The sequence below is a fragment of the Podarcis tiliguerta genome, assembly GCF_965153285.1.
Source record: "Podarcis tiliguerta genome assembly, chromosome: Z".
In the NCBI taxonomy this organism is placed as follows: Eukaryota; Metazoa; Chordata; class Lepidosauria; order Squamata; family Lacertidae; genus Podarcis; species Podarcis tiliguerta.
Window position 1 is genome coordinate 14,844,942 of NC_139553.1, and position 22,765 is coordinate 14,867,706.

Sequence of the window (22,765 nt, forward strand, 5' to 3'; positions counted from 1 at the left end):
GTTCCGGGGCGCTTTCCTCTCAACTCCACTTCAGAAGGCGCACCAGAGACGCCGCCACGTCGCTCAACCTCTCTGGAAGGCAGCTCGAAGTCAACGAAAAATATGGCTACATTAAAGTCCAAAAGAGCCTTTGCATGGTTTAGTGTGATCTCCCCACCCCCGTGTCCGCCCCCGAATAATATCCTCTCAGGAAAGAGACATCAGATCGGCCTTCTCTGGCCTGATAAAAGACCTACCGGATTATCCCAGGAAAGTTCACACGCATAGAGATTCCAACGCATTTTTAAAGCGGATTGGAAAAGAACAGTAAAGGCATGAGAGGAAAAGGGCATATTTTTGGGAGGACCTGGATTGTTAAAACGAACAAATAAACAAACTAACAAACAATAATAATCCACGGTAGAGCTTTTATGTCTCTAGGGTTGTAAAACACACATCGAAATGAACACCAACCCCCCTGAAACTGACCAGATTCCAGAAGGAATGAGTCCTAAAGCAGTCTCCCTCTCTACATAAAAAGGGTGATTTGTGTTGATGTTTCCTGCCCACAGGCCAATCCGAGCAATGTTTTCCCGAGGAGTAAGTCTCGCTAAATTCAATGGGATCATGGCGGCGTTAAAGCCTCCTGAGTTGACGTGCAGAATATCATTGAACCCTAAACCTTCCTGGTTCTTAATAGTGTTTACAAGGAAGTAAGCTCCATTGATCCCAAGGGCCATGCTCCCCACTAGAATTTAGGGAGTTTGTTTGTTTTTAAGTCAGCAATCCTAACCCCACTTACCTGAGAGTAAGACCCATTGCATTCAGTCAGACTTACTTTTGAGTATACGTGGTTAGGATTGCGCTGCAAGGCCTCGCTGAGACGTACTAACAAGTGCTTAGAACTACAGCCCTGGACCCGATCCTGTGCTATGATATTTCTATTTGGCATTCACCCCAGGCTGTTATTTTATTTCGGTCCCCACCCCCACCGCCCAATTCTCAATTTATCTTTTTTTTTTTAAAAAAAAACCATTTCCTTTCTTCCTCTCCTCTCAATTTATCTTCTCCTTCTTTCTCCCTCTTTTCCTCTGGACTCTCCACCTCTCCGAGACGGTCCCTTTCGACTCAGCAGCTTGCGAGCGGCCGCTGGAGCGGCCGGGGAGGCGCTCTCTCGGCGGGAGTTGAACTCTTTCCCTAGAGGGGGGGCCCTAGGACGGTTGCAAGCTGTCGGAGGGCACGGGGAGGAGAAGGAGGGGGAGCCCGGCACCAACTGACGGGCTGTTGGAAGTTTCTGCTCAGACTTTTTTGTTCCTGCAGACAGACCCTCCATCCATAACCCCTTAACACAATAGGAAAAAGCGCGCGGGTGTGTGTTGATCCTTCCTTGTCTTGTGGAGGGGTGTGTGTGTGTGTGTGTGTGTGTGTGTGTTCCTACATTCTGGATCTGCCCTCCCAGCTGAATCACGACCTCCGCTTTTCAGCTCCCCCTTGATCCACAACGCAGTAAAATCCACAAAGCCACGCCTTTGAAACTGACAAGGTTTTAATAAATTTCAAAGCTGTAACCTAAGCTTTTCTTGATGGCTGCATTTAATCGTCGTCGTCCCCACCCCGCTCTTACACACAGACACACACACACACACTCCTGTATCATTGCTGGTTGAAAGTGGATCACATGAGCCGCTTGGGAGGGCAGGATGAGACTCAGCTCGAGGAACAGGATCTGAGCAGAAAGCACCGTAGCTCAGTGGCAGAGCACCTGCCTTGGAGACGGAAGGTTCTAATCCTTAGAGCCGTCTCTAGGCAGGGCTGGGCGGGATCCTGCTCGGAATACTAGCTAGATGGACCAGTTGTGGCACTCGGCCAGCTTCTTCCTATGTTCCTATTTAGAATCCTGCACTTCTGATGCCTGGCTCCGCTGTTGTCCCATAAATGAGACCCGTTTCTTAGGGACTTTCCTCTTCAAGAAAAACAAGTTAAGTCGTGACCTGGACTGTCAGTTTCGTGGGGAAATAAAAGTGTAATCCATATCAATTTTTGTTCAAGGCACTCGCGCTAACAACAACAACAGATTTGCATTTATAAAGAATTTTTATAAATTCCCTTATACTCACCAAATAAAAGCAAATATTTTCCGTTGATTTAGCCTATTTCAGTCCTTCGGACTTATACGTGAAATGGGTTTTTTTTAAAAAAAATTATAAAGTAAATAATTTTTGATTTTTTGGAAATACTCTCCCCCCCCAAATGTCATTAGGCAGCACAACGCGGTCTCCCCAAGTGGCAGCTCAGGTTAAGGAACTTTTCCGACCGCAAGAGTTTGCAATTCTAGGCGCAGCTAATTAGAAATTGCATTCAATGGGGCTTACTCCCGGAATACGTGGGTATATTTAGGATTGCAACCTCAGAGTCCAACTGAATTGCCAAACTCTTCCAGTTAGTGACGGTTCCTGCACCTCACGCTTCCCCCCTGCCTAATCTTATATACCGCTTAGTACTCAAACAAGTCTCTAAATGGCTTTAAACAGGGTAATAAGTTGTTAGCGTTTCATAAACTACCTCTTTTTACTTACTGCACATAATATTCCTCTTAGTGGGTCTTACTTCTGAGTAATAAGCATCCGGTATATATGGTATTATAGTACTAATATACAGACTGGGTAATTAGCAGAATGGGATTCTATTGTGGGGGGAGGGTAGAGAGTTATCTTTTTGTGAAGCCTTATAGACTGGCTATTAAATAGGTGTATATTGCAAGTTTATCATTATCAATATTTTCATCATTATTACGTTTATTACTTGCCCTTTAGCAGGTTCCAGGAGTGGTTACAACCATTTAAAATCGAAAAATTAAAAACAATCAAAACAGATTACAATCACAGGTATAGGGTGTGAGTCCTGCAAACACAAATCTCAAATGTATAGTAAATGAAAATATATCACGACATTTGGTCCAGTGCCAAGACTTCTCCAATGAGTGGAGGACTCATGTTAGTGATTATAGATTTGTTCCAGTCCGGGCATGAATGAGAAGGCGCCCCCTCCTTTTTCTAGGCTAGACAGGAGGCCAGCTAGGCTAAAGCTCTGCACTCCTGGTGGAAATATTTTTCTTTTTAACTGGGAACGACCAAGTCAAGGACTTCTCGAAAAGAAGTTCTACTTGCCTGGGGTGGACAGCGCCAGGATCCCAACAGACCGAGAGCTGCTTCGGGTGTTGTTATTCCAAAGGAAGATGCTTGCTTCTTAAAGTGGGGAGGGCCATAGCTCAGTGGTAGAGCACCTGCTTTCTATGCAGAAGGTCCCAGCTTGTCCCCTGGTCTGACCGTTGCCAGTCAGTGTAGACAGCACCGAGTTAGACAGAGGAATGGTCTGACGCGATTGAAGGCAACTTCCTTACCTTCTTGTGTGAAGAGGAGAAACAACAAAAGAAGCAGAAGTTGAAAAGTAGGGGAGAGGAGAAGAAAGAAAACGGGGGAACAGAAGGGAGGGAGGAGGAAGAGGAGGAAGAGCAAAGAAGTGAGGGAAGAAAGAAAAAGGAAGGAAGCAGGGAAGAGAAGCTGCTTGGGACTGAGCAAACTACTCATGGCGCTAGTTCTCAATGTCCCACTCCAGTGTCTCTCTGGGTCTTAAAAACTTTTAGGCTGCAGCCCGAGAGCCGCTTCCCTGACACTTATTGGGACTGACTTCTGTACAGAATGGCATGGTCAGATTTTAAATCACTGTTAAAGATCTGATCTAAGAATGCTCATCATAACTCAAGTCATTGTTTTTGTAGCCTCCAGTTATCCCAGAGGTGGGAAAGTTCAGGGACAACTTTACACAGTCACTTTCACTGCAAGGAGAGAGTTTTGAAGACCCCTGTGTTTTGGGAGGGACTGGACTGTATTCACAAATGCACCCAAGGCACCGTCCATAGGAATTTAGGAAGGTGCCTTATTACAAGTCTTATTACACTGGTGCAGCTAGTTCAGTGTTATCTAAGAACGTAAGAAATGCCCTGCTGGATGAGGCCAGTTGCCCACCTTGCCCAACATTCTGTTTTCACAGTGGTCAAGCAGATGCCCTAATGCAGTGATGGCCAAACTTGGCCCTCCAGCTGTTTTGGGACTACAACTCCCATCACCCCTAGCTAACAGGACCAATGGTCAGGGATGATGGGAACTGTAGTCCCAAACAGCTGGAGGGTCAGGTTTGGCCATCACTGTCCTAATGTAAAGCTTGGTAAGCAGGATCTGAGCACAAGAACACTGAAGCATTTACTGCCTCCAGCAGTAAAGGCAGAGCATAGCCATCAGGGTAGCTAGCAGCCATTGAAAGCCTTACCTTCCATGAATTCGTCTAATCCTATTTTTTAAAGCATCCAAGTTGGTGGCCATCGCTGCCTCTTGTGGGAATGAGAGGTTTTGGTTTTTTGTTTTTTTTTTTTTGTTTAAAATTAATTCTTTGTTTTTGGCAGTTCTTGCATCTATAGGCAGCACTGAGTATCATAACAGGAAAAGGCAGGGTATAAATAAATAAATAAATAAATAAATAAATTATGATAACTAATAAGGACTATGGTATATTATCCACCTCTATTTGTCTCTCTATCTAATTTCTGAAGCATTAAACGGCACTTCTGATAAGTTTGTTCTAGATCTTGGAAGGAAGCAATTAATGACCAGAAAACGTATATTTATTATAGTGACTAACATAACAGGGACTAACATTGCAATGACTGTTATAACAGACCAGCACAATATCCTAAAAACAAAACATTTTTGGTTCCCATCTTCAGCTGCTGTGATGTGAATCAAAGGGCATATTAGCCAAAGTGCCACCATATCTGAAATGCTGCTTGATTTTTAAAATATATATATAATAAGAACCACCCTCTCACAATTTCTGCGTGTGAGAGAGTGAGGGTGGAAGTGTTGTTTTTCAAAGCTAAAGAATATGTTTTTATTATAATGTAGCATTATCAGATTGTGTTATTTCCAGAGGGGTTGCCAAAAAAAAAAAAAAAAAAAAAAAAGGTGTGGGGGGGGGATGTCTTGTGACTCCTGAAAGATTAACACATTTATTAAGGCATGTAAGCTTTCAGGGACTACAAATGTAGACCATGTTACGTTGTGTTTCAATAGGTTCAGAACAGACAAATTCATAATCAGCTTATGGAATTCATTCCCACAAGACAGCCACTAGCTGATAGCTTTTTTTAAAAAAACCCCACATATATTAATGGAGGATTGATCTATATATTTCTATTAGCCTGGGATCATTGACTGAGACTTCCATATTCAGTGGCAAGGGGTACCTCTGAGAAGCAGATTCTGGTCAAGTGGGGTGGATTTAACTTTTCCTGATATGGGAGTGACTTCAATCCTTTTCATCATCTTGGTTTAAGAAGCTTGTGTAGCGCAGTGACCAAGGGACAGAGGAATGAGCTTTGAAATTGCTGTTTGCTCCATCTCTGCACTTGCCTTACCTTTCTCACCTGCAGTATGGTCGTAACAGCAGCACCGCACCTTACAGGGTTGTTGATTACTGATAATGTTTCTTTACCAGCAGCTGGGTCACTAACCAAGAAGTCTCAGGCCTTTTTTGGTTGGCTGGAATCATTTATTTATTTATTTATTTAGACATTAAAAAGCCATTTGAACCCTTAGCCAGGTATAGAATCATAGAAATGTAGAGTTGGAAGGGTCATCTAGTTCACCTCCCCCTCCCCGCAATGCAGGAAACTGAGCTAAAACGTCCATAACAGTTGGCCGTCCAATCTCTGCTTCAAAACCTCCAGAAAGGAGAGTCCACCACCTCCAGAGCCCATTCCACTGTCCAACAGCTCTTACTGTCAGAAAGTTCTTCCTAATGTTTAGTCAGAATCTCCCTTCTTGGAGCCTGAAGTCATTGGTTCGAGTCCTACCCTCCAGAGCAGGAGAAAACAAGCTTGCTTCATCTTCCTTTAGACATTTGAAAATGGCTATCATATCGCCTCTCAGTCTCTTCTTTTCCAGGCAAAACAGACCCCTCTCCTTCAACTGTTCCCCATAAGGCTTTCCAGACCCTTGATCATCTTGGTCACCCTCCGCTGCAAACATTCCTGCTTGTCAATATCCCTTTTAAATTGTGGTGCCCAGAACTGGACACAGGACTCCAAGTGGGATCTGACCAAGGCAGAATAGAGCAGTACTATTACATCCCTTGATCTGGACACTATACGTCTGTTGATATTTGCATGCTAATGTACTTCATGCTCCTGCTCAGAGTCCTCTTGAGGGTTCCCCCCCCCCCCCCGAAAAAAGCTTATTTCTTTGGCATCTGGAGGATAGTCAAATAGCCATCCAGAATATGATGTCATCAGTCTTGAAATGACCAGCATTGCCTTCCAGGGTCTGTTGGTCACTGGTGGGTGGGGCCAGAGGCAAGAGTGGGTGGGGAACTGGATGTGACTCTCATAGTATAGTATTTTCCAGCCACACAAAACCCAGAAATTTCTACACACCTCCCCATCCAGATAGAGGGGCTGTGAGGCTGTAGCTTAGTGGTAAAGCATCTGCTTTGCATTCAAAAGGTCCCAGGTTCAATCCCTGGCATCTCCAGGTGTGTAACCACTGTGATAATAGGATGCTGGACCAGATGCAATACTGGCCTGACCCAGCAGCCTCTTCTCAGGTTCTTATGTTCTAGTACAGGCATAGGCAAACTTGGCCCTCCAGATCTTTTGAGACTACAATTCCCATCATCCCTGACCACTGGTCCTGTTAGCTAGGGATGATGGGAGTTGTAGTCCCAAAACATCTGGAGGGCCGAGTTTGCCTATGCCTGTTCCACTGGTGGAAGAGGAGTGCGGGGGGAGCGCACCGCCCCCGGCAGCACCATCACGGCAGGGTGCCATGGCAGGTGCCCCCCCTGCGCTGGGTGCCCCACCCCCGCAGGTGGCCCGCCCTGCCCCTGCCTGCTCTCCGACCCTCGGTGCCAGAGCATGAAGCTCCGCCACTGGCCTGTTCTAGTACCTGCAATGATACACAGAGCCACCATTAATTCCCAGAGTTTCCTGTGAAAAGGGATTGATTGTTAAACCATTCCAGGATTTGTAGCTCAGGGAGGGGAATGGGGGGGGGGTTTCTTCTAACAACTCTCAGCACCCTTGACAAACCATAGTTCCCAGAATTATTTAGGGGAAGCCATAACTGTTGAAAGTGGTATCACAGTGCATTAAATCTATGGTGTGAATGTGGTCAAGGTTTCATTGCAATAAAAGGGGTGAAAGGGTGTCAGAAATATGATTTTTAAATGGAAAGGAGAGCCAGCTTTTCCATATAAGTCATTCACCTTCAAAAAGAGAGATGAGAATGTAAGGAAGGGAAGAAAAGGACTTGGTTGATGGGAGTTTGAAATGACATTGGAGTTACCAGTGGGTGTCACTACAGGACAAGGAGGCATTCGTGTCTGTGTGTGTGTGTGTGTGTGTGTGTGTGTGTGTGTGTGTGTGTGTATGTGTGTGATTTGAAAGATAGGAGGCAAGCAAGAACAGTGACTATCCGATCTGGGAAGTGGGATGTTTCAAGGGAAGGCATAAGGGAAGCCCAAGTGACAGAGAACCTCCGTTACAAAATGCCCAGGCAGGGAATCCCTCCATGGCAGCTGTTAGCAAATGCAGTAGTGGGAAGAGAGAAGAGTTTTAGTTTGGAGAGGGGTTCCCAGCAAACTTGCCTCTTACAGGTAATCAAGACTGCATTTCAAAAACTGTATGTGCGAGTCACATGCCAGAATTACTAAGCTATTGAATTTTGTTGCCACAAGAGGGAGTGACTGCCACCGATTTGGATGTCCTTTCAAAAGAGGATTAGGCAAATTCATGGAGGATACTATTCGCTGCGATGGCCACTTGGTACCTCTATGGTCAGAGGCAGAATGGCTCTGAATACTAGTTGCAGGTGGGGAGCTTGCTTGTTGCACTTAGGTCCTGTTTGTGGGGTGCACTCAATGGGTTATTGGCCTGACTCAGCAGTCAGGCTCTTCTAGTGTTCTACATCCACTTCTGGAGGCTGTATGCCTCTGGGCTAGACCACGCTGCTTTCCTCGCTGCTTTCCCCCAGAAAAGCCTGCTGTTTCCCTCTGAATCGGAACGAACATCAATTGTTTCTTTCCTGTAGATTGACATTTGTTCCAATTCAGCAGGAAGCAGTGGGTTTTCCTGGGGATATAGCAGCAGGACATTTAAAAAAAACAACAACTGTTCATACTCACGCCTAGAAAGCATAGGAGGGGGCAGAAAACCCATTGGTCTCATGCTTTCTAAGCATGGGACGTGCAGAAGTGTGGACAAATCCTCTAAATAACAGCTGCTGGGAATCACAGGTGCGCAGAGTACAGTACTCTTGTTCTTGGGTTCTTACTGTGGGCATCTGCTTGGCCCCTGTGAGAACAGGATGCTGGACTAGATGGGCCATTGGCATGATCCAGAAGGCTCTTCTTAGGCTCTTATTTTGAGATCACCTTTTGCAGTTATTTACTCTACTTTTAAAATAAATTGCAACTACTCTAGTGATACTGAAAGACTAACAAACTTAGGTTTTGGGCCTATACTTTTACTAGTTTCCTTTTACCAGAATGCCTTTGACGATGCTCTGCTGTTGAATGTCTAAGAAAACATTCCATTTCTTAGAAGCTACACACAAGCCTTCCTTTTGAGAGGATCAAAGCATTATCTTGATTTTGGGCAGGGTTGAGGAGTCGCTCTTCTGTCTGGGCGTCACATTCTCATGGTGGTAATCTGTCAGGGGCCATCCTCCCCTCTCATTTTCTTCCCTTTCTTGCTGCCACCCGTTTTTTCTCTCTCGCTGCCTCCTCTTTCTTTTCTCCCTCACTGCTACCTCTTTCTCTTTCTGTCAGCCCTTTCTCTCTCTTCTCTATCCCTCTCCCACCCTATCTAGAGAACTGTCAGAGAAGGAACAGAACACTATTGTCAAACGCCTTCCAAACTATAGAGGACTTAACCCTCTCCACCTTCCATCACCCCATTTCTTTTGACTTTCTCTTCTTCCTCACCCCACACCTGCCCTCCTCTGGCTCTCTCCACCTTGGGAGAGGAGACCCCATTCTTAGGCCCCTCTCTCCTGTGGAGATGAAAGAGCAAGCACTGCAGCTTAACTAGATAGAACTGGGCATCTTTTTCTATCAAGTGTGCGTTTCCTACAATAAACTTAAATTTCTTACTTTCATACTCAGGTGACTCAGTGTGATGGCAGTCAGGGTAAGGTGTGCTCCAGATGGATCTATTGCTAAGCAAAGTGTCCGCTAATACATATAAACTCCAAACACTAAATTAGGGCATGACCTAGGGAGAGTTCTGAGGGCTGGGGGGGGGGGGCTGCCTCTGGCCCCCAGGTCTGAGGTTCCTAACCCCATTTTAGATTAAGTTCTTGTTGCTGTTGGTGCTGCTTCAGAAATAAAGCAGTCATAGTCTCCATCCAACCCCTCTCATGATAGTTGGCTTGCAAGAGTGTGGGGTGTTGCAGTAGCTGAAGACATTGCAGGGTGCTTAGGGGACACCATTTTGATGTTTGCATGATTCCCCCTTGTGAGTTTTATTAATAAAAACAGTGAATTATATAGCCCCCTGGCAGAACACATTATCAACTGTGTTACAGCCCCATCATTTTATCAGTCTTATCCTCACGTTATCCCCCTTGTTTGATTGATACAGCTGTAAGAGCCTGCTGGATCAGGCCATGTAGTGCAGCATCCTGTTCTCACAGTGGCTAAGCAGAACCCTGCAAGCAAGAGCCCTCTCCCACCCTGTGGTTTCCAGCTGTGGTTTCCAGCTGTGGAAGAAGAGCATAGTTAGTTACCATCGTGGCTAGCAGCCATTGATAGCCTTTTCCTCCATGAATTTGTCTAATCCTATTTTAAAGCTGTTGAGGTTGGTGGCCATCACTGCCTCTGGTGGGAGCAAATTCTGTAAGCAGATCATTGTCTTCGTGATGGAGAGGGTACTTGGTCTCCATGTGACTTTACCCCGTCTCTTATGGTGCGAGGCACTCTGAAGGCAGCTTCCACCACAGAACCTTCTTTATTGTAATACACATAACTGAATTACACCTTTATTTCTACAATTGGCATAAGTGCTCCAATATACATGCTTTTTTTGTTTCATGTATTGTTTATTTTACTCACATGCTGCCTTTTTGAAAAACCAATAAACATTTTTTTGGGGGGGGGGATGGTCATGTTAAGCACACTTCTTTAAAAGCTGCGAGTGACATAGTGTTGTTTCGTTATCTGCTTCTTTTATTTCACAAAAATTATACACTGCTTGATTGCAAACAGAACCTCTAAGCAGCTTACAGAAAAAAACAAGAAACTGAAACATTAAAAGTGTCAGAATGTATTTGCAGTATGAACTCTGGGCTATTAGATTTGTAAGGGCCTTGGGGCAGAGACTGCCTTGTTCATTCCTGACCTTATGCAAGCTACTACAGTACCATTTTTTGGGTCAACAGCAGAGTTTTTAAAAAAATAAATAAATAAAATGCTTCCAGTGAATGAACAGAAAAATGAATTAATTGAATAAATGTTTAATGTAGAGACAGAAGGTGCTTAGTCAATTATGAGCTTAATCAACTTCACAAATACAAACATAGACCTGAAATCTGAAACATGCAATGGAAGATTATAGTAGGATGCCCAGGCTGTGCAGAAGCTGGAGCTTTTATTCTCTGTTTTCTCCTCTGGATGATCCTTAGCAGGCAGTGGTGGTGTAAAGGCCCTGTGCCAGGGGCCCAAGCCTCACAGGGATTTCTGACTGGAAGGCCTTCAGAGCCCTCTCGTACGATTCCTTGTCTTGGAAGGTGGAGAGGTGTGGACATATCTGGAGGGAGATGAGATGGACATTGGTCAAATTATTGTTGTTGCTGCAATGATTTTTTAAATTTAATTTTATAATGCGCATGAAACAGAGAAAACAATTATAATGATGGATATTAAAAGATGAAAAACAAAACTATAAACTAAGCACATGGAATAAGTAAAGGACGTGTGTTCTGTTTCAGAACACACGCCTGAGGCAAAACGGTAATGTAGCTGCCCTGCTGTTGCCTCACTTAAATGGGTTGTGTGCCACTTGCCTGCAAAGTGGCGGCAGTAGCTTCCACTGAGAGCTTGCAAGATTTCTCCAGAAGCCAGTGTGGTTGCTGCTGCCAGTGGTGGGGTAGGCAGCGCCCCCATGGGGCTGCTGCCTCTTGGCCTTTTGCCACCTTAGGTGGTTTCCTTATCCCACCTGATGGGTGGGCCGGTCCTGAGAAAAAGGTACACTTGCATGTGGGTTGAATGAAAAAGTCCAAGCCATCAATGAAGAAAGCAAGGATAAAAGTTGCCTTCATAATAATAATAATAATAATAATAATAATAATAATTTTGCAGATTTGCCAGGCTGCTGCTGAAGGTTGTCTTGAAATGATGTTTCCACTGTATATGTAATAAAGGAATGCCAAATCATATAGATAGGTTCTAGTCCCTGTCAAAATATCAGATTATGCATAATTTCCCCCCATTGTAAGTTATATTCCAATATTAATGGTACCAAGTGTCCCATGTAAGATTTGGGGCTGTTTGCCACTGATTTGCAATTACTATTCGAGCTGCCATGATATTATTATGCTTATTATTATTATTATTATTATTATTACTTATTAGTCTCTTTTCTTACACAAAAGAACTCAAAGCGACTTACAAACATTCATTAAAACCAACATAGAGTTAATGCTAAAATCTAAAGCACCTCCATATTCATAAAAAATGCAGGACTAAGGCTTCCTACTTGGAGACAGAGGCCATAAATGAGCCATGGAAGACAAGCGGATATTTGTGTAACTTTTCAGGTGGGTTTTCGATGTGTATCTACTAACTTCTTTGTTACAGCACAAGGTGGCGAACCTTTTCCAGTCTGAGGGCCACATTCCCTTTTGAGCATGCTTTCAGGGGCCACATCACAGTGGTGGGTGGGGCCAGAAGCAAAAGTGGGTGGAGCAATGGATGGGGTGTGAGTGGGAGCTTACTGAAAGCTGCTTTGAGTTGATTGTATGGGGAAAGTGATAATAATAATAATAATAATAATAATAATAATAATACTGCTGCCAGGTAACATTTACATTTGTTGCTCCACCCACTTTTGCCTCTGGGCCCACCCACCACCTGCACATGGTCCCTGCAAGCTTACCCAGAAGAGATTATGGCCCTCTGGCCTAAAAATGTTCCCCACTCCTAAGTCAGGCAGAATGGGGAACAGGTAATGGAACAGAATAGTTTCTGCCAGTGTCCCTTGAGGGTGGCTGCTAGACAGAGTAGAAAGCACTGGTCTAGATTTTCAACCTGGTCTGAGGCAGTTCCCTAGGAGAGGTCCAGGAGAATTAGGAGGCCGACCTGTTCTTGCCTGTTTTCAATGGTGTTTCCTTGCCTCTAACTATCCAATCTGCCCATGAGGCTTCCCACCCTCTGGGAATGGTTGATTAAGTCCTTTGTCTCGGGTCCATTTTGGGAACCTTATCCTACCATCATCAACAAGGCTTAATGAACTACTCCGATACCAAAGGCTAATTTTCTGATTGGCAGACGAACCTCCAGCTACAAAGATAATTGTGGACATTCAGGTATTAAGTCCTCAAATCTCATTAGAGCAGATCACTTGGCATTTTCCAAGTTAGATATCTAAATCCATAATTAGACTCCTGTATAATCAGGCTTTCTTTCTTTTTCTTTTTTCTTTTTGAGGGTGAGGGCGGTGGATCCCCCTTGGCTCCCTTCGAACTAAGCAGATAGACACTGTTAGGTTCTGCATCAATGTCATTTTCAGAATACGAATTCCCAAACTGTCTGCTGTGTATGCTAAAAAAGAGGCATTGTTAGAGCCTTAATAATTAGAATAATGTAAGCCCAAGGTGTCATTCACAGAGGGGAGTCTCTGTTGCATCTCTGTATGAGTCCCTGATCTGGCCTGGGCTCCTTTTTGCCAGGAATCACACCCAGTGCATGCTAAGATGTGAGGAGTCAGGTAGTAGTTGTGGGTAATTGGGAGTCACGGGGAAGAAGGTAGGGAGACCAATTGAAGGTGGAGTCAGAGCCAATGACAGGTGCAGCCATTCCCCTCCCCCTCCATCCTCCTCCAGCTGGTCCTCATCTACCTGCCTTCTTACATCTGGTCCAGGAGTGGCCCTTGTCTGTCAGCTTCCTCCCCCTTTGTCTCATGAGAACATCAAGAGAGCTCTGTTGGATCAGTCCAATGGCCCATCTAGTCCAGCCTCCTGTTCTCACAGTGGGCAACAAGATGACTCAGTTCGAAACCCTCAACCAGAACCCAAGCACAAGAGCACTCTCCCCTCCTGTGATTTCCAGAAAACAGTGCTCAGAAGCATTACTCCCCCTGACCATAGCAATCATGGCTAGTGTCCATCAAAAACCTCCTCCTCCATGAACTTGTCTAATCCTCTTTTAAAGTTGTGTAGGTTGGTAGCCATCACTGCCTCTTGTGGGAGTGAATTCCATAGTTTAAAAATGTGCTGCGTGAAGCAGTACTTCCTTTTATCTGTCCAACCTCACTGGATGTCTACGAGTTATCAGGGTGGCCCTTGTAGAAATTGGCAGGGAGGTGGATGTGGAGAAATGCTTCCAAGGCAATAGATGAAAAAGGCAACCGTCAGGCTTAGTATGAGCAGCCGGCCTGGTGGAATGCCTCTAATACAGACTAACACAGTGAATCACATCCAGCCATGAAACTCTGCTGTAGAGGCAGTGGTGGGAGAAAGTGGGAACTCTTTTACTCTGGCCAGATCATGCTGATTAGAAAGCACCAGATAGCAGTCCTATTGTTGTTTTGATACAATAAGGTCTGAAAAGGTTAGGTTTATGTGAGCATCTGTGAGCCTTTCAGCAGTAGATACTCTCTGGCTCCTGAGTCTGCCAAATAATCTCCAAATCAGTCTAGTTGTAATTCCCACATTATACTCTTGTTTGAGATTTCTCAGAGACAGTTTTTTCTTTGAATTTGTATGATCTGGTTTGTTTCTTGGGAGCAAAATGCTTGCCTGGGCACAAACATTCCTAGTCTCAGCACCAGAGAGGAATAATGCCATTTATTTATTTCTCTGAAAAAAAAATGAGAGCTTCTCTCATTATTAGGGGCACTTGAAAAGTATGGATTAATCCCAGGTCAGTCGTTAAAGCCACAGCAAGGGAACTTGAGGTTAGAGGTCTGTATCTGACAGCAGAAAGCGACAGGATTGTGCATTAAAACTGTCAGACCCTAATCACCCCTTGTTCTGCTTCTAAACTCTGTATTGGAAAATCAAATGACATTTACTCTGTAACCCTTCTCTCCCCAGCTGTGACACACACACGTATACCCTGCCAAATGTGTTGGTGGGATCCTGAAATCCACAGCTCTGGTTGCTTTGATAGTGGACACTCAGGGCCAATGGTGTAAACCACCCGTCTCTTCTTAACACAGGAATGTGGAGGTGGGCTTTTTTCACTGTTAGCACCATTGTTGTGCAATGCCTACCCTGCAGAAATGGGAGAGCCCCATCAGCATTGGCATTCCCCTGGCTATTGAAGTCATGCCTGTTTAGACAACTGTTCCCCTGACCTCCAACTTGACCTGAACCTCCTCAATGAATAATTTCAATTGTTGCACTGTCTTGCTATGCTGATTAAAGGTTTGTTGCATTGTAAACTTTAATTTTTGAGGTTTTAAACATTCTGGCAGAATTTTTTTTCTTGCATATTTTAATTACTTGCAGATTTATTTTTACCAGTGGTTTTACACTTTTAAACCTCTTAGAAGCCTTTTTGGCATGTAAGTGATATATAAATTAATTGTTGTCATCATTCTGACCATGGCTTCACTGTGATTGTCGGCTTTCACCACTGGAAAATCCCACAGAACATTCAGGAATCCATCAGGTTCCATCAGTCTCCTGGGAGATAGACCTTCCAAACAGGTCTACCACCCTTACAAGGGGTGTGACTGCCACCACCAATCCAAATTTTGCCAGTTGGTGCTCAGACCATGGCAGTGTGACACCAGCATCCTGTACCCTCAAGTCATCCCTCACATCGCTCTGAGCAGAGACTAAATCATGCCCGGCTCAGTGTTTTAGATAGATGACAATTTGAGACAGTGTAATGGTTGCCATGAAGACTGTGAAGTCTAGCTGGTCTAGCAACATCCTCTGCATAGATGTTAAATTCCACCCAGGATCATTGATCATAGGTGGGCATAGTCAATCACTTGTCAATGACATTGACAGCTGCCATGATATTAGGTAGTCCACTTTCCTTTGCAGTGGAGGTTGTACTCAGGCTGCTTGTGTAGGAAGTTCCCAGCTAGGATTGGCTGCCCATCAGAGTTCCCAGTTCCCTGGAGTCCTGTGGATCCCAGTAAGGCTGGGACTCTAAGAGGTCAGTTTGTATTAGAATACAAACAGATTAGATTCCATGGGAACCCCTAGTGTTAGGGCCAGAACAAAGTACCAGGAGCATGAGACACATCCCTAAGCCACCCCTGTACTTAAAAAACAACAACAGTTGTAGCAAAATAATGCTTTAAAATGATAAAACAAGCACATCCCAGGTTTGGATAAGACTCCCTCAGTCAATATTCATGGTTTTATTTTTCAGGAAGTCTAAACTTGTTGCTGGTTTTGGAACAAGCACATGTGAGGGTGCCTAGCATGGAGAGCTTTCAATTTCTGATGAAATTTCTGCAGGATTTTAACCACTCTCCTACGCATTTCAAGGGTTGGACTAGAATGCTCTTTGAGTCCCCTCTGATACCTGATTCTATGATTCAAGACCACATCCAATAATCTCATCAAGTGCATTATGAAAATAAACTTGTCTCTGTGTGTAAATAATGTGTATAACATTAATCATGATTCGGGTGCAACCCCCCCTTCCCAAAATCAGGCATTCTAGTATGTAACTGAGTCAAAGTACAACTGCTTCTCCTCTTGCCCACCCCTATCAGAGATTTAACACCTGTACACCAGGGTGGGGTGGAAGTCACTTAAGAAGCCAGTGTGGTCTAGTAGTTTGAGTATTGGTCTAGGACCCAGGAGGCCAGGATTCAAATCCCCACTCGGCCATGAAGCTCACTGGGTGATCCTGGGCCAGTCACTGTTTCTCAGCCTAACCTACCTCACAGGGTTGTTGTGGGGATTAAATGAGGAGGGGGAGAACTGTGGATCACCTTGAGATCCATGGTGGAATGGTGGGATATAAATGTGATAAATAGAGGCAACTCCCTTTTTGTGCGGGAGTTGTGTTCTGGTTCATTGTGCACGTCAGCAGTCGTGCGTAAGCCCATTCCACCCCTGCCCTCTTCCAGGGCCAAAAACTACGCAAGCGTCAGTGGTCACGTGTCAAACAGACACACACAGAATGGTCACCACCTGTAGATTAAATAAACACATAAAGTCTGCTACTGCATAGTAAGAATGAAAACAAAATCTCCCCCTAAACAAAAACCAGGAACAGTGTTTTGTTTTTTGTTTTACCAGGGACAGGAACACAAAATCTAGGAAAATCACTCTTCTAGGTAGGTTTGCAAATTTTTGTATTGGATCATTCCTATACAGATTGACCTGACTTGCCCCCCTCAGCCTGATGTGCAAATGTGATCTTAAGTATGCACCAGGAATCACAGTTACGACAGACTTAAGGGCAAGTGGTGCGATTTGGCCTTCCCTAGACCATGCCAAGCCAGGAGAGCTGGGAATGGTGTGCTCTGAATATTTTGTGCCAAATTCCCTTCTGATGTCTCAATGCACGAGGAAGATGCACAGCCAGACAGAAAACACTGAAATGGTGATGTGCCCCACAAAACTAAACCAAACAAACCTCTCTTATCCACAGAAAAAGTAGCAGATTGTGAAGATAAGCCAAGCTAGATCCTGACTTGGTGACGTGCTAGCTTTCCCAGGGCGGTGAGTTTTTGATGTGGCGGGGAATGCACAACTCCCTGCCTCCTGCATACCATGAGCATTCCTCCTGAATGCATACATTGCTCAAGAGTGCTTGAGGCCCTCTGCCTCTGGCCTCATAGGGCTGGCACTTGTTGTGAGTGTTTTGTTGCTGTTGTTGTTAAAGCACCTACTAATTTGAGTTTCTTCCCTGGCAAACCCATCTCTTATTTTTGTGGCCTGGGGGAGTTTAAAGACATGAGGCCTTTATCGGAGAAGGGAACAACAGTGTCGCCCCTGGAACCCGGAAACACACAGCTGTGCTCAGGTACACACCCTATACCACATCTCTCTGTATATACACACACACACAGATGCAAATGATATCCGCAAAAGCCATCACTTGCGAGGCTTGGCAGAAAATAATGAGAAACACTAAATCTTTTATAAGGTCAACACTCGAGCAGCTGTCAAACAAGAAAAGATTTTAGCGGGAAAGGCGGGAGGAAAAAAAAAACTTCCATCGCCTCATTAAGCCCTACAAGCCTGGGCCTGGCGTGGTGAGGAGACGCCGGGGCGCCTCCGTTTTGTGTCAGTAATTTGTGGCGGAGGAGGCGGAGGTACCGTGCAACAGCCAGCGCCGAAGGGGCCTAGGGGGAAGCTGGGGGATCGTTAGCGCGCCAGGCGCGGCCTCGGTTCCTAATTGGAACCATTGGGCATTATCAACGGAGATTTTGCTTCGGATGCCTGACAGCTAGCGTGGCCCAGAATGATCGCCCACTTGTCAGTGTAAAAGACCATTAAAAACAGACCATTTTGATTTAATTGGAGGCGGTGCGCTGGGGGGCTCAGGTGAGGAGCCTCATCAGCTGATGGCGGCTGCGGAGGTCCTTTTAAAAAAATCCTTGGTATTGATGTGTTCTCAGCCTCCTCTACCCCGCCCCCTCCGTCCCTTCAAACCCCCCTCCTTTTCATAAACTGTCTGGGAGTGAAAGATCGGTCTCCATCACGCCAAGAGCCACCTTCAATAGGGTTGTCAACAAATGCTGTGACAAGTGGCAGAGAGCGTGGTAGCAGGTATTTAAAAATATATATATTTGAGAAAGCTGATGTTATCTCTGTCTGCAACAGAACCAAACTCAGGAAAAGTACACGTGATCAGAGGGCCACCGTTGGTCAGCCCCTCTCTCATAACTGTACCCTTTTTGGCACCTGACAGAAGCATTTTTGTTTAGGCAAGCCTATTATAATCTATTGCATTTATATCCCACCACTTCCCCCAATGAGTTCACGGTGGCATACATGGTTCGCACCTCCTCATTTAATCCCCACAACAACCCTGTGAGGTAGGCTAGGCTGAGAGGCAGTGACTGGCCCCAAGGTGAATGGGGGTTTGAACCCTGGTATTCCAAGTCCTAGTCCAACATGCCAACCATTATGGCGCACTGACTCAGATGTTTAGAAAGCTGATGTGAATTTAATCTGCTTTTTTGGTCTAAATTTTATGAGATAAATAATAGTGAATAATGCCAGAACTTGAGTGTTTCTGGGTGGAAGAAAGGCAATACTTGTTCACACTTATACTATGGAATTCACTCCCTCAGTAGATAGTGATGGTCACTAGGTTTGGATGGCTTTAAGAGAAGATTATACAAATTAATGAAGGATGCTGCTATTGATGACTAATGTGGCCCCTGCAAGGTTGCCCCGAAGGTAATGCCGCCCTTGGGCTGAAACAGGCTCCTCATCCCTGAAACAAGAGGCCTGTCCCTGCAAACAGGACATATTGACTGCCTCATGTGTTCCCTCAATATCCACAAACTCCCCTTACAAACCTTTTATATGAGATGGCTTGTCAATGAGTTCCCTTCTGAAACAGTTCCACCATGCAGAAAGAATAGAAAATGCAAAATTCCAGCAGTAAGCAAGACAACCTATACTGACCCACAGTGTAGCAACTCCAACTCATTTTAAAACAAAACAAAACAGACTTTTAATTTCCTGACATGCCCGGCCCAGGAGGATGGTGTGAGCTCTGCTTGTTGACTGAGTTCTAAAATATCACATCCCTCCTTCTGAGAAATTGAGGAAATGTAAAATACATTCTCTCTCTCTCTCTCTTGTTTGTTTTCAAGAAGAATGCGGATGTGAGTTAGTATCAGATCCTGCAGTGGGTGTCAAATTCTGATGACTAGGATTGTTCTGGAAAAGTTGATAGAGTGGACGATTCCACCTGCCTCATCCATGATCCAATTGTGGATGAGGAGGCTGATTTGGTCTGTATCACTGAGACTTGAATGAATGAGCAGCATGGAGTTGGTTCAGCCAGCAGTGCCCACCTGGGTACTAAGCACAGCATCAGGGCAAACAGGTTCAAGAAGGGGAGTTGCTGTGGTCCATAAAGATTCTTGTATCCAATGGGCGCTTGATTCCAATGTTACAGCAAATGACTCTCAAGGGGTGTCCAGAAGATTGTCTAGTCCTGTTGAATTGGATGAGTTTCAGGTGGTAAGGTTTGAGGATGTGGGCAAGGAACTCAGATCAGTCAAGACAACCACATGTACAATGGACCCTTGTCGCTCTTGGCTGATAATACAGGAAGAGACAGCTAGCTGGGCCAGGAAGGTGATGAATGCCTCTTTGTGAGACAGAGAGGTCCCTGCCTGCTTGAAGGAGGTAAAACCACTCCTTAACAAGCCCTCCCTGGATTTGGAAAATCTAAGTAATTACCAACCAGCTGACAATCTCCCTTTCTTGGCCAAAACTCTTGAGTGGGTCGTCATGGACCAGATGCAGGCACTCTTGGAGGAAACTGATTTTCTACATACATGTCAATTTGGATGTGGGCCTGGTTTTGGCACAAAAACCACTTTGGTCACCCTGTATGAAGTCAGGAGAGATACAAGGAAAATGTGTAACTATCAGTTGTCTTCGTCTCTTAGCAGCTTTCAATGCCATCAACCATAGCATACTTCTGGAGCAACTACCCAAGCTGTGGGTGGGTGGGTGGCACTGATTTGCAGCAGTTTCAGTCCTACCTGTCAGAGGGTGATGCTTGGGGAATGCTCTTTGGTCCCGTGGAGCCTTTAATGTGGGGGTTCTTCTAGGTTAAATTTTATCCTATATGCTGTTTAACATCTACATGAAACCACTGAGTGAGGTCATCTGCAGCTTTGGAGTACACTGTCAGCAATATGCTGATGACACACAGCTTTAGTCCTTTACAACTGCAAGTGAGGCAGTGGATGTGCTGGACTGTGGTCCTTTCTTGGCAATGGGCTGCCAACAAACTGAAGCTCAATCCAGATAAGGCACTGTTTGTGAGTGGTTCCCTACACCGGATGGATGGAAGGTTTCCTGTTCTTGACGGGGTTACAGTCCCTCTGAATGAGCGGGTATGTAGCTTGGGGGTACTTTTGTCACTTGAGGCTTGGGTCACCATGGTGGTGCAGAGTGCCTTCCATCAACTTCTACTGTGCCCCTAAATGGACAGGGATAGCCTAACTTCTGTCATCTTTGGTCTGGTCACTTGTAGGTTAGATTACTCCAATGTGTTATATGTAGGGCTGACTCTGAATACAGTCTGGAAACTTTAGTTGGTGCAGAATTCATCATCCAGGTTTGAGCATATTACACCAATCCTGGCCTGACTGCACTGGCTGCCAATTAGTTTCTGGTCCAATTTGAAGTGCTGGTTTTGACCTATGAAGCCTTAAACAGCTGAGAATCACAATATCTCAAAGACCGCATCTCCACATATGAACCAATTTAGTTGTTGGCATCTGTCGGTCTCAGAGGACAATGGTGAAATACACCTTTGGGAGTGAAGTCAAACTGTTGGAAGGTTGCAGTGTCTGCTGTGGCTGTAGAGCCTGATACAGGTGACACATATTTTGTTGCAGCTGGGGCAGATGAAGGTGCCTGGTTGTGCTACTGCAGATGCACCATGATGTTTCTTCTCTCTGCAATCTTCCCAGTGGTCATTCCTCCTCTGGCTACGGCTATGGATGTATGAACATGTCTGTCTGTCTCCAGGCATTGCGGTCACCTGCAAGGGATTCCCAAATGGAGGGGGTGATGTTGCCAGCCTTCATATCATGTTTACAGACATCTTTGTAACATAGAGTTAGTCTGCTAACAGGCCTGATGCCTGAAGCCAGCTTCCTATAGAGCACGTCCTTGGGGATCCTGCCATCTTCCATTCTGCAGACATGACCAAGCCAACGTAGATGTCGCTGAGACAGGAGTGCGAATGTGCTGAGAATGTGGGCTTGGGAGAGCTTGTCTTTGTTTGAGACTCTTGTGCTGCCACGTGATGCCCAAAATCTTCCTGACACAGCAAATATAGAAGGTGCTCAGGCGTCACTCCTGGCAGGTGTAAGTTGTCCAAAACTCACTACCAGAAAGCAGCATGCTCAACATGTAAGCCTGGTAGACCTCCACTGGACGTTAGCATCACGTTCTCCCATGTCCTTTTGGAGAGGCGAGTCACTGCTGTAGCTGCCTTGCCAATGAACCAAGACCGTGCAATCATCACCTGAGGCTCTTCTTCGTGCATCTCCTCTGTGACAGCTGCAGAGGATGGCAGAATATGAATGAGCCTTCTCTGCTGTGGCTTCCCACTTGTGGAGCACCCTCTCAAGGGAGGCACGCCCAGTGCTTTCATTATGTATCTTTAGGCAGCTTTGACTGATTAAACATCCTATGGCCTTTTAAATGTGTTTGTGGGAAGGGGGTTATTGAGTTGTTATCATTAATTTTTAAAATTTCTATCGTGCTCTTCATTTGAAGGTCACAGGGTGGTTTACTATATAAAAAAACAAAAATGCATACTGTCATCTGCCATGGATGCTTTAGTTGAGATCCATGCATTACAGGGGGTTGGACTGGATGACCCCTGGGGTGCCTTCCAACTCTACAATTCTATGATACCATAATAAAAAACCAAAACAATACCCCATAGCTTGTTTAATTGAGCAAAGGACTTTATATGTAAGCACTTATGCATTGTGTGTTCTTGTTTTGTATTTTTATGTTGTGAACTGGCCTGTGATATTTGGATGAAGGGCAGTATACAAATTCAAAGAACAAACAAACAAACAAACAAACAAGCATTATCATACGACTTTAAGCAATCATGGCTTCCTCCAAAGAATTATGGGAGCTGTAGTTTATTAAGGGTGCTGAGAGTTCTTAGGAGATCTTGTTTCCTCTCTCGGAGCTACAATGGCCAGAGATCACCAGGAAAAGGGATGGATTCTTAAACCACTCTGGGAACTGTACCTTCTGAGGGGAATAGGGCCTTCTAACAACTCTCGGCACCCTTAACAGACTACAGCTCCCAGGATCCTTTGGGGAGAAGCCATGACTGGTAAAATAGTGCTTTAAATGTATGTTACAGTAATATGTTACACAGAGCTGCTTTGCTTTTTTTCTTGGAGGTTGTTAGCCGGAATGGACAGGATGCTAATTTTCTCCTATTCCCAAAGAGTTATGTGATGCTAAGCAATTGCTGCTGTGTCTGCACTGGCAGATATACTACAGTTCAGCAACTTTTGCTAATCCAGTGCACCTTCCCCCCGCCTGTTCCTGTTAGGTCAGTGAACTGGCGGGGAGACAAGCAAGCCCCGTAGGGTCCCAGGAGGCACAAATTAGGGCTATTTTCCCGCAAAGAGACGTCCAAATAAGAACCAAATCGGAACGGCGGCATGAAAATCCTGTAAATCAAACGGTTGGCTTAATAGCATGTGCCATTATTCTGGGGCACTGGGGCCTGAACTCTGCATCCGAATGCGAAAAAATATTCAATTTGTCTAGCCTTTAGTGACTGAATGACTGTGTAA

The 22,765-nt window shown here is 45.0% G+C and overlaps 1 protein-coding gene across 1 annotated transcript in view; it reads right to left on the bottom strand.

The window, feature by feature from the left end:
• Positions 1-10,528: 10,528 nt before the first annotated feature.
• Positions 10,529-22,765, bottom strand: part of CFAP77 (cilia and flagella associated protein 77) — a 93,568-nt gene continuing 81,331 nt past the window's right edge. The window contains exon 6 of the mRNA XM_083424023.1: positions 10,529-10,837. Within this exon, the coding sequence (XP_083280149.1) occupies positions 10,709-10,837 (129 nt within the window). The 3' untranslated portion in view covers positions 10,529-10,708. The remainder of the gene's footprint in view (positions 10,838-22,765) is intronic.